Genomic DNA, 13,139 nt, shown 5'->3' with positions numbered 1-13,139 from the left:
AACATGACAGAAAATATCAGAGGATATAAACGAAAGAAAAGATATCAAAATTAATACATAAAATTAGTTAAACCCATATGACCGAAGGTTCCAAGCGAAAAAAGAATGATTTTAACATAAATTAGAGAAAATGAAGAAGTTGATACGATGGTTAAAATAACGTGATAAACAAATAGAAATAAAAAATTACATATAGATCATGTCACTGAATAAAACTAATGATCAGTCATTCGTTAAAAATTAAAAAATTAAAAAACTTGAAGTACCTGACGAGATTGGGGCCCGCAACATATTGTATTTGAGGCCCTTACCCTATCCATTACGCTACGAAACCAGTACGTACAACATCTTCAAAATTACAGAGCGTCACGCAAAGTTCTGTTTTTTCTTCTTTTTTTTCGTTGCTCGCAAACGAGGCCTAGCAGGGTGAATGGCTGCAAGTTGTCTTTTGCAGCCTTCATGGCTTCAGGAAATAATGCTGATATGATCTTATCGCAGGAAATACACGATCCAGTCACGTTAATCTGACCACCTCTAAAAAACCAGGATAACCACCTATTGCAGCGCTGACATGCAGGGAGAAAGTCAGTGAGGTTCTGAAATTGATATGGAGCCATGACGAGTCCAGCGTCGTGGCCAGCTGCTCTAGGTTTATCAGTTGAGGATCCATGGCGCGAACAAATAGTTGAAATGGCTCTAAGCACTATGAGACATAACATCTGAAGTCATCAGTCGACTAGACTTAGAATTACTTAAACCTAACTAACCTAAGGACATCACACACACCCATGCCCGAGGCAGGATTTGAACCTGCGACCGTAAAAGCAGCGCGGTTCCAGACTGAAGCGCCTAGAACTGTTCGGCCACAACGCCCGGCATATGGCGCGAACAGCCTACAGATTTTCGGTTGGGATTAAATGAGGGGAGTCTGATGGCCGGGGGCAGTACGGCAAACCCATTCTGGCGCTCTTCGAACCACGTACGTAGACTGTGAGCTGTGTGACATGTCGCATTGTCCTGCTGGTAAATGCCATCATGCTGAAAAAGAAACAAACTGCGTGCAGGAATGGACATGGTAGCCAAGGATAGATACATACTCGTGTTGATCCATTGTACCTTTCAGAATGACGAGATCAGCCAGGGAATCCCACGAAAACATTATCCAGACCTCAACGCTCCATTCTCCAGCATGGACCCTTCCGACGATTGTTGCAAGGTGTTTGCTTTCAACGTTTCACGCCGAACACGCCAACGGCCATCTGTCCCATGGAGCATAAAAATTGATTCATCTGAAAAGACCACCTGTCGCTACTCGTTGGACGTGCAGTTGCGATATTGGCATGCAATTTCCAGCCTTCGTCGCCGATGACAGCTTTCAGCATTGGCGCATGAACCAGCGCCTGCTACAGAGGCCCACACGCAGCAACGTTTGCTGAACGGTTGTTGAGCGGACACTGTTGGTTGCCCCTTGGCTCAGCTGGACGGTCAGTTGCTCAACAGTTGCACCCGCAGATGTCTCCGCAGCCGTCGTTCGCTTCTGTCATCTAAGGCCCGCGTTAAGCCACAGCTGACACGGCGCCCGTTTCACATAGCGCCATTTTGCCATGCACGGTACACTAAACCACGACGGCACGCGAATACTTTACTTATTTAGCCGTTTCGTAAATGGTTTCATCTTTTATTCGAAAATGAATGATCATGCCCGTTGTGATGTCAGATGCCGGCCGCGGTGGCCGAGCGGTTCTAGGCGCTACAGTCTGGAACCGCGCGACCGCTACGTCGCACGTTCGAATCCTGCCTCGAGCATGGATGTGTGTGATGTCCTTAGGTTAGTTAGGTTTAAGTAGTTCTAAGTTCTAGGGGACTGATGACCTTAAGAGTTACGTCCCACAGTGCTCAGAGCCATTTGAACCATTTTTTGATGTCAGATAAATCTCTCCGTTTCCGCATTGCGACAACGAGTGCACTATTTTCCGCATCCCTCCGCAAGCTTTATATACCTTCCACTGTTAGTGTTGCCACCTGTCATCTGTGAATGGTTATTCTAAGTTGACGTCAGGCATAGGTGGTGGTCAGATTAATGTGATTGCATTGTGTATTACAACTACATATTTCCAAACTTCATTTCGTTTCTGATTTCCTATTGAAGTAACTGCTTTAATACATCTGAGAATACTTTTTCCTTCAGGGTATCATTGGGAAGTTATACTATATAGCACGTGTAGCATAGATAATCACAGTGTGTAGTGGTATCGACCTTTTCGTGTTGTGTGGTTTCAGTTACAGTCCATTACAAAGTGTACCTTTCTTATAATATTCTTACTACGAGGGTCGTCCACAAAGTAAATTCCGTTTCTATATCCATCCACGGCAGCGCAACGATCGCTGTTCCGAGCATGCGCGGCAGTTACCGTGACTCAAGGAGAAGACATATACGCCATTATAAGATCGCTGCTGCCGACGTGTGCTTTGTAGCGCTTCTTTATAATGTCAGCCGTAATTGAAAATGCCGCCGCTGTAAAATCAGATCTGTGATTCGTTTTCTAAATGCAAAGAACGTTAATCAAAGAAAATTCATGGGCAAATCTGCGAGGTTTACGGACAAAATGCTATGAGTGGTTCAATGGGTAGAAGATGGGTCAGACTGATCAATGAAGGACTGATCAAGTGCAAAATGAAGAGCGAAGTAGACGCCCGTCTTGGTTACTGATGAACTGGTTCACACTATTGAAGAGAATATTAAGCAGAACCGTAAGTTTACACTTAGCGCCCTTGCTATGGAAGTCCCTCAAATCTCACGATCACTAATTCATGAAACAGTTACTGAAAAACGGAAATTTCGAAAATTTTGCTCACGTTGGGCACCCAAAATTATTACTGAACAACACAAAAACAACGGATGGGCAGTGCACTTCAGTTTTTGACACGCTATAATGAAGAAGGCGAAGGTTTTCTTTCTCGGATAGTCACGGGGGATGAAACTTGGGTATCGTACGACATCCCTGAAACATAACGGTAATCAGTGGAATATAGGCACACTTCATCCTCAACGAAGGTTAGGCCATAGCAAATCTCGACACTTCGAAAAGTCATGTGCACCGTTTTTTGGGACAGAAAAGGCTTTTTGTTGATTGATTTCTTACCACTTGGCCAAACAATCAATGCACGTGGTTACTGCGAGACCATTAAGAAATTGCGCCGCGCAGTACAGAACAAGCGCCGAGGATTACTGTCAACAAGTGTTGTTTTTTCCACGATAATGCCCGACCTCACACGGCGAATGTGACCAAACTACTCTTACGGGAATTTCACTGAGATGCGTTTGATCATCCTCCGTACGGCCCGGACCTCGCTCCTAGCGACTTTCATCTCTTCTTACACCTAAAATATGTCCATGGTGGTCAACACTCCAACGATGATGACGAGCTGAAATGACATGTTGCCACATGGTTGAAAACACAGGCGGCAGCCTTCTATAAAGAAGGCATACAAAAACTTGTGCCACGCTGTGACAAGGGCCTATAAAATTTCGGAAGCTATGTAGAAAAGTAGTTTATCAGCTGCAGATTTTTCTACAATAAATATTTTTTCTGCATCTGTTTGTTTCACATAACCAAACGAAACTTACTTTGTGGACATACCTCATATTACCGTTTTCGTCCTTCACCCTTTACGAACCGAAACAATATTATTGTAAATTACGGAAGTGGAAAAGAATCGTATTTGGGATCCAGTAAAGGTGATCTACATGTTTCTGTTGGCATGGTTGTATTCCGTGTCATGAGATGGGACTTTTTTAAACAACAATATCGAACCAGTTGCAGACAGTTTACATACCTGTGTTGGTTTTGCTGTTGCAGTAGTCGGTAAGGAACTTCTCTAGCGTGAAGCGCGGCAGGTGCAGGTTCTTGACCACCTGCACCGGGTCGCCGTCTTTCCACAGGAACACCAGGTCATCAGTCGTCCAACCATCTGCAACACCGTACCACGTATCAGGCCTGCTTCTGAGCAAACATAGTTTTGCCCTTGGAACGTTAGTCAACAAACTAGTTGAAATTACATGACACATGGTAATTCTGACTTGTAGGTAAAGCAAATTCCTGAAGTCTGTGTAGTTATTGTTTCAAGCTAGTATCCACTTCACTGGAATCATTTGAATTACTAAGATCGTTCTTTACAACAAACAAATCTTTGGTTATTAGTTAGCCTTCTGGATTCAAATCAGCGAAGTGGTGCGAACCTTTACATCAAATACCTGGAGACGAATCCCTTTCCCGGTTGCTACAGTAACTATTGCTATTTGTTTATCTCATTATTCAACTGTTTTCCATATCTAGCATGGTGTTCTCAGTATTAAATATTCAATGGGGATCCTGACATGAAATTTAAACTTAAAATGTCCTGGTCGCCTAACCCAATGAAGCAGATTCAAAATCACTAAATCCACTGAAATCAAAAAGCACTTTGGTCACATGTCACATAGAGCAGATAGGCGATGTCTTGACCGCTTTTACGAAACTTTCAGACAATCCGTCATGATTGTTAGTGGGCAGTGCACCATCCATCAAGACATACACTGTACGTCTGACCATCATTGATACTATGCAGCACGAGGCTACTACATGTGCTCGTTCTATCCATAAAGGCAACTAAAACTATGGATTTGTGTACAAATTTCCCAAAATAAAAGGTACTACTTTGTTGTATGTTCTTCCCTTATTCGTGATCGCAGTTCAAATTTGGAGTTTTAGTGAAATAATGAAAACACAGAGAATTGGAATAGCTCATGACAAATATTTCAATAACGTTATCGCTGCGGCTTTTGATACGGGAATACTGCGGAACATGTCCACAAGTTACGACTGTGAGGTGTGCATACTGCTTCACTCCGCTATGTTTTAAACATTGTACTGAAACCCGACGTCTGCACATCGAAGGCGAATAAGACAAAAACGTACGCCAACATAAATCGATTTTGTAAAATATAACTTTTAAGAACTCTAAATCTTAACATACATTAATTCAAGCAGATTTTAGATTTTTTCCGGATAACAGTCCATTTACGACTGTTGTGAATCTGCTGGTCCTAATTGTTACACGGGACGTATTTACGTATTTCAAAATCATTTTAATTCGGTTTCAGCTATTCGAACTACTGTACTTTCTCTGTCCATTTCAAACCAATCACCGCAGGCAGCAAACAGAAGGTAAAACAAATCAAGACAATTCAGGATTTTCTTCTCCACAAAGGCTGTGAAAGTAAGTCATTCTACTGGGTTTCGGCACATGTAAAATGGGGGAAACCTAATATCAGGTGCAACAATAGACTAAAGAAAATCTGCAGGTGACATGCTGTGCAACAATATGCCTTCCGCTAACTGTAGGAAATTTATTGGTAAAGAAAGTGATCATGCGCCTGGTTGGCTGGAAGTGGGACTGAAATAACAGTCGGTCCTTTTCAAAAACCAAGCGGGGTGTGCTCTAAACACCCCCTGGACTAGAATGCTGCCTGTGGTGCAAAGATCCCTTCTCTATTTCGAGGATGCACCATAAATCGGTCCTTAATATGTTCATTTAATTATGTACCACAAAATTTAGGGAAACATTTTCTATTTACTGGTTGAGGGCTGTTCATCCTCTTATTTGTGACTTGCATGCTGATACGAAAAATGCGAGAGGCCTCCAGATTTTGCTGAGAAAGCCTATATCGTAACAGGGTGTGTGCTTTTCTTCAACAGGTTGATCCCAACTAGCATAGTATCAAATGTTACGTATTTTGCAACTCTTGATAAGTATGAAAATCTTTGTTGTCTAAGCAATAACTTTATTGAATTTTATTTTAGTTCTGGTGGCTATTTTTCTATTTTACTTATTTAATTTATGTATTTGCCTACAATACCGCAGGCTCCAAATAACCATACCAACAAATGTTTAGATAATTTTACATGCAGTTTAGAGTGTATATGAAGTTTATTGTTAACAATAATATAGGACAGTGACGCAAGCATATTGTTTTGATTTCTTAATCTGTTGGTCTTACTCTGCGTGTCTGCTGCCAATATCTTTAGTGACTAGAAAATATGACGTCATACAAACTGCAAAGGTTACGTAAATTAACGCTCACATGTGAACCAAAGACGATAGCTAAACATTTCGCAAAATGTCAAGATTTTAGTTTTCCGACTATGACCAACAATTATAAAGGGAACGCTATAATCAGCCGATGACGCAGCAAAAGAGTATCGAGCCCTGATCTGCAGTTGTAAATGTGGATGCGATGATGCGGAACTCACAGCTGGCCATCCTCAGCGAGCAGACCTGCCTGTCGAGCGGGTACAGCTTCAGGTTCATCGGGCAGGAGAGCGTCAGAGAGATTCTGAAACACACACATGCGTTGCGTTGCTCATACTGAACAGCCTTGAAACATAGCGAAGAATATAACTAGTGTATTATCGACTTACATTTCGCTAAGCAAACTACACAAGTGAATGTAACAATATTTGACTATATTACGTATGAGTGTAATGACGAAAGTAGCCTTCTAAATTGTCGGCTGTGATCACGTTGTTATCGACAGTACTCTGATAACAAGATCGCACAGAAACTTCGTTGGTAATTTGCTCCATTACGGTCTCTGCTTGCAGCTGAGACAACGTAGCAGCTCCAGTGCAATCGTGAGAATAGTTGGAGACATTGCGTGCGTTTCTTCAGCGGTTAAGCTGATGCAATCTGTGAGCGTTCCTTCTATTTAATCCACCCTTTTTCCTGTGATACGGTGGCGACGTCATCCCCTTGATAAATTTTGAGTGTAAAGTGAAAAAACATACTCAGGTACGATGTCTCGGTTACCTCGCGCTACCTGGTGACGTTACAGCACAATGTGTCTACAACAGGGAGCTGCTACGTCCATTTCGTGCGTAGCTAAAATAATTTAAAGTCTGTACGTGGAATTTTTAGTCTCTTGTGCTTAATCAGAATACTTTTGCTAACAATAGCAACAACGTGAATTTTTGTTGGTATTTTCCCTCACCCGTAAATACATAGTAATGTACTCATGGAAAGACGGTGGAAGCGTAACATGCAAGCACAAAGAGAACACTTGCTTCTGCTTAGCGTTGAATGGAATTCTGTAACGAGGCACAGACATTATAATCCAAAATTTTTTTGTGTTAGTAAATTTTTCAGTCGCTCTTCTCACCTGATACTGTAGAGCACCGATCCATAAGGAAAAATACGTATATAAACGTTGGGCATGATAATGTTGTGAAAATGTCCTTCCTTTTCGTTAGAGAAAAATAAATCTGGCATCCATACTCTGTTGGCGTCTGTCAGTGTCAGGTACTTTATTTTTCCTGTAATAGAAGAACACACACAAGTGAATCAGCGGGGAATTTTCTTTACCTGATTAAGATCAACTTGTCATAATGATGCAAAATTTTAATACAAAACTACATGTCATATCGGTTTAAGAAGCTTAGCTCACAATATTGGGGGGGAGGGGGGGGGGAGGAATATTTATGTTTATCTTAACTGAGACGACTAGCGCTAGGTAGCTATTTTTCAAATATTGAGGGTATGCGACATTACGTGTCTTCAAGCGCTTTGGGCCTATTAGTATAGCGCAAGTTATGTAGGAGCAACAGGTTTAATTAGTTAGTTAATTAGTTACTTGTTCCACTGATCAATCTCATGGTAACCGTCATAATGTGGAACGTGTAAAGCGCTTAAGAAATGCACACATGAATCAAGGTTTTTCTTTTTTTGTAAGCTTAAATGTTTTTATTTACCTACCCCATTCCCATAAATGGCAAAAGATGTATACATTATACCTACAGATTAACCTATTCCTATTCAAGAATTCATCCATGGTACAGAAGGAGTTGTCAAGGAGATATAACATCAGTTTATTTTTAAAACTATTACTGCTGTGTGGCATCCGCTTATATCGACATTCATTCACATAAACGGTGAAAACTGGTTTGTAGAAGCGTTCATTACCGTCCTCAACACTTAGCAGTTATACCTTACATTTGAAAAAGAAGAGGCGCTCGATCTCATTTTTCAGCGTGTTCTGTGAAAAACCATAAAAAGTCACATTGTTTGGATCAAATTAAAGGACTGGGCATACAAACATGCTACGACTAACATACTAAGATGAGAGACTGAGAAATTTGAAAGCCTGGCGGGAAACCCAATCAACCTGATAAACAAAACTGAAACGATGGTGAACCCCGCGTTGTGTCATTGATGCTGTTTCCATTTTCCTCCTCTGACTTACTTGTATGGTAAGCAAAGGAAACAGTGTTTCATCAAATGCTGTTGTGGATACGACTCGAATTAAAGGAAGGTGGACGGAGACACTGAATTTAAAAACTAGCCTATATGTGCTAATGAGCGGGCCGCAGAACTTCAATTTGCGTTGAAGGCGTCACATTAGATTCAGAATTGTCAAGTTCCCTTCCTCCATAAGACAATGAGAGATGATTTGTGATTTAATTTTGAAGGATGATGCACAATCGTACGAGTCGGTAATATATGGCATTAGTCATCGTCTTCCAGTCTACGAAATTCGGGGATGAAACTTTTTTCTATTCTTGCGATTCGAATCAACTACCTCGGAATCCAGTTATGAATCGCTGTTACGCAGCCAGCAAATGAAGTTGCTTTCCAGACCTAGATTAGAACAGTTGCCTATTAGGCGTAGATCTCTTTTACTAGAGCCGTTCAGAACACTTACCGGGCCGATTCACACCTTAAAAGTGCAATCGCGTGGGTCCTGCGATTCCAAAGTATTCCCGTCAACCCTTCAGCTTTGAAGATACTGAAATATTAACAGCACTTCATCTACAAGGACGTGAAGCATCACATACTCTACTGATGCTGCCTCATTCAATATGGAGAGACTATTGGGAAATGCCATGGAATAAACCAAAAGTTTTGTTTTCTGATTGGTTGAAATACGTCAGCCGAGTATTGGTTGGACACACTTCATAAGTAAAGATATATTAAGCCTGTTTTTACTTTAGACGTGCAAACACGAGGTGTGATGTGGAGAAAGGAGTCACATTTGTATGTTGAAAGCGTGATTTTCCCCTCTCCTTTTCTATGTATTAACTAACTGGCAGTTACTGTGCTCGGTTAGCAACCTTTCATACTGTTAATCCTGCTCGCTTGTAAAGTATGTAAAAATGGTTCAAATGGCTCTGAGCACTATGGAACTTAACATCTGAGGTCATCAGTCCTCTAGACTCAGAATTACTTAAACCTAACTAACCTAAGGACAGCGCACACATCCATGCCCGAGGCAGAATTCGAACCTGCGGCTGTAGCAGCAGCGCGGTGCCGGACTGAAGCGCCTAGAATCGCACGGGCACACAGCCGGCGCAAAGTATATAAGCTCCATATCATTGGGAATAGACATTGAGATCGTTGGTCAGAGACGTCAAACAGCTCCAATAGGAGGGTTTCTAGTTGATCACGTGTTTTGCGAAACAGTTCGTTGTCGTCGGGAACGCTTGCGGCGAAAGAGAAGAAAGCGGCATTCGCTTCGCGGGGATGGTCGGGGCTGAAAAGGTCGGGCGACTGACTGGCACTAGGAGTAACCGTTGGGTCATAGGCTGTTGGTACTTAGCGACTAGTGTGATGTGGCCTGTGATTTTCCAGCTTCTTCTTTGGTTGATTTGTTGTAATATTGCTTCCGTCTATTTTTATAAATTCACGTGTGTAATTTATTTAATTCCGTCGCGGCTTTCTTCGTGTGTTTGCACACATAGCACTAGACAAGCTTCTGTGCTTTCAAAAAGTATCTCCTAGTGTTAATTCTGTGCTAAATATATTTCAATATTGTTTTGGTATCATTTTCGATTGCCCCTATGTAACTTATTCAGTTTAAACAATGTTTCTTTGTGAACTTATACATGTGGTAATAGACAATATTTTGAATGTCTATTGGTCTTAAGCATCTCCCCACAAAGCTTACTCCTCATTCAGCATGATTCCGTAGTGCTTTAACATCATTCCAGATTTTTCGAGAGTGTAGTTCACTCAGCTTTAACGTCTCGTATTCATGGAAATTTGGTACCGTGTTTTTTTTCTGATGAAAACATTTCAAAAGTTTTTTGCTATGGATTTTGGTATATTCCACGTTTAATTAATTTAATGTACTTAGTGCTTCCTTTGTCCATCTCGGCATGCAACGGTGAGTGATTTCAGTGAGGCACCTGTGCTAATAGGGTCTATCTCTGGGCTCGCAGATGAGGGGAATGTAGGAGCTAGTAGCTCTTTTGTGAGTGGGTTACGCTTGATTCCTTTCAGTATGTTTTGCTACCCACGTAGCATAAATTCAGACGTTTCTCCACAAAAACGTCAGGCAATTGATTACGCAACTGGACTTCGTTATCAGTTTCTTCCTTCCCCCAATTACTTGCTAGTTCATTGGGCTAATGAGATGTTTCTTGTTTCTGATGAGTTGTGAATTGATGCTTTTTGTTCCTGTTCGTCTATTCCCCTTCTTAATCGTCCTAGTGCTTGTATGCCGGGATTTCTGATTATGACAGACTCCTAGGTGGGAAACTTCCCAAGAATTTTTGTGTGGCTTACATACATGAACAACTATCTCATGTGCATTTCCCATATGACCCCTTGCAAGGTGAACTTAAAGTGCAAACTTGATTATATACAACTATCGTTATGGTATTGTCCAGTTATACTGGAAAAATTATCTGCTGGCTGCGATTGTATATTAAGGTTTATCCCAAGACTGGAACATATTTTACTCATATATGGTTCATGTTAATCCCAGCTTAAATGGTGACTGATAATCTTCCATTGAATTTTCATTCTTTCGGATGGAATATGTCTTTGGACCATTTACTTGTAGAGAGAAAACAGATTAAATAACGTTTCAAATTTCTCGGTTTTTCTTCCCACTGAAAATCTCGCTCTCGTCCAACTATGTATGTTTTGATGAGCTCAAGAGAAGAGGGGAAAAATATTACCTTCAGGAAAATGTTCGATCAATAGTTCTGTGTTGGTTTTGTCTAGATGTGGATCCTTTATTCTCAGGGCGAACGGGTTGAGCGCCCCGTCGATTAAAAGATCGTTGGAGGAAAGACACAGGCTTTTGGTTGAAGGACTGCAGTTAACGTTTGGAGATGTTCTACAGGCTACACATACCACGTTATAGGCTAATACGTGCTATCTTTATGAATAACTTCAAGTTAATATCCTATGTGAAAAAGGGTCTGGGACAGAAGTACACAAACCAGACAGAACAAGAGGATGAAAATCGGATACGTCCTTTTCCTATCTCCTCGGCTTAATCGATTTTGGCAAACGACAGAAAGCCGAAATCTTGATGGCCGGACCGATATTTGAATCACTGCCCTGCCTAATGCGAACTGAATGCCTTGAATGGCTTGACAGCTGCGCCCACTCACTCGCTTTTATTCTCTGAATGTTATCATACAATTCCTATCTAAGTTCTCGGCACAGCAAGTTTCTACACAGGACTTATGATTTAAATGTGACAGACAGTGAGGTAATACTCAGCTTTCGTACAAATCGACGTCACCTTCATCCCGACTTATAACTACTGCCTCCTACAGGTACGCTAACATTTTACATATTTATACGTTTCTATTTATAGTGCTTGGACTCATTCAAGCATTTATTCTCGAAAGGATTTCCTTGGCCCTTGATTAGGCCCGTGCGGTACAGACAGCGCACGCTGAGCGGCAGATACTTAGCGCAGCCAGCCAGTTGTGTGTGAGCCCGCTGAGGCGCAGGCTTTGTGTGACTCGTGAATAACACGCGACAACTGTCACTTGCAGCTTACCACCACCCACCAGGCTTCGCCCCATTAACTCACTGAGAAGTATACACCTCATTCTCCCTCGTATATTTCAGGAACTTCTGTATTATGGAGGGCGAGTCGAAGACATAGCTATGGTGGAAGGGTTTTGCGAAAATGCAATGCATCTGTTCAGAAAATCGCATTCAAGACACTTGATTACAGGTAATTAGTGTTAGTAGCGTATTGACCTTTACGATTAAACTTTCGACATATTGGCCGATTATCACCATTCGCACGGTAAAGCAACAACATTCATGTGACTTCCTGCTGCTTCTGCATGAATGACAGATATTTATTAGGCGTACTACACCGTACCACATCGTTGACTACTAACCAAGGTACGATCATATGGAGATTCTCGGCAAATATGTGATTGGCTCGAGGACTGTTTGCTTAATAGACAGCCGTACGTTATACTGGACGGTGAATATTCCACACAAACTAAAGTGGTGCAGCCTTTGCCCCAGCGAAGCATGACAGGAGCTTCAATGTTCTACATAAACGGTTTATCACATAGGATCGGGAACACTACTACACTGTTCGCTGATGATGCTGTGTGCACAGTAAAGTATCTTTGTTGAACGACAGTAGAGAACTGCTAAAGTACGTGGACAAGATATATAATTGCTGCAGTGAATAGCAGCTTTCTTTAATTGTGGATAAATGTAAGGTAATACCTATAACAAAGAGAAATACCCTGTTAGTATCTGATTTTAGGATTAATTGCGAACATGTTGAGCACGTGACTTTGTATAAGTATTCATGGCTAATAGTAAGAAGCGATATGAAGTGGATGATCGCTTAAAATCTGTATTACGGAGGGCGAGTGGAAGACATAGCTATGGTGGAAGGGTTTTGCGAAAATGCAATGCATCTGTTCAGAAAATCGCATTCAAGACACTTGACCGACAAATTCTAGAGTATTGTTCCTGGATTTTTGACTCCTCGTCAAGCGAGCGTCACAACAGGCACCGAAGGATTCAAGAGATACGTTGTTAGTTTCGTAATGTTCCTGTTTTGCTCATATATAAGCATAACAGAAATTCTCGTGAAATTTAAATGGGAATCTTTGGAAGAAAGACGATATACTAGTTCTCGCGAAACCCTGTTGGTAAACTTGGAGAACATGTATTCGATAAGAATGTGCGCCCATTATGATGTCGCCAAAGTATATATCGCGTAGGTATGATGAAGATACCATAATGTAAGATTAGGACACGCACAAAGACCCTTAAGGAAAAAAGGAAAATCATCTTCTGACTGATTTTGATGTGGCTCGCCATCA

At 41.5% G+C, this 13,139-nt stretch overlaps 1 protein-coding gene across 7 annotated transcripts in view; it reads right to left on the bottom strand.

The window, feature by feature from the left end:
• The window catches only part of LOC124612901 (glutamate-gated chloride channel), a 707,093-nt gene that overhangs the window by 106,762 nt on the left and 587,192 nt on the right, over positions 1–13,139 (bottom strand). For all 7 annotated transcript variants that reach the window (XM_047141399.1, XM_047141390.1, XM_047141371.1 and 4 more), the window contains 3 exons: positions 7,199–7,352; positions 6,294–6,376; positions 3,838–3,972 (listed from right to left, as the gene is read on the bottom strand). In XM_047141399.1, the coding sequence (XP_046997355.1) occupies positions 3,838–3,972; positions 6,294–6,376; positions 7,199–7,352 (372 nt within the window). The remainder of the gene's footprint in view (positions 1–3,837; positions 3,973–6,293; positions 6,377–7,198; positions 7,353–13,139) is intronic.

Source organism: Schistocerca americana, chromosome 1, assembly GCF_021461395.2.
Source record: "Schistocerca americana isolate TAMUIC-IGC-003095 chromosome 1, iqSchAmer2.1, whole genome shotgun sequence".
Classification (NCBI taxonomy): Eukaryota; Metazoa; Arthropoda; class Insecta; order Orthoptera; family Acrididae; genus Schistocerca; species Schistocerca americana.
The sequence above is the reverse complement of the archived record's forward strand: the minus strand, read 5'-3'. Positions and strand labels throughout refer to the sequence as shown.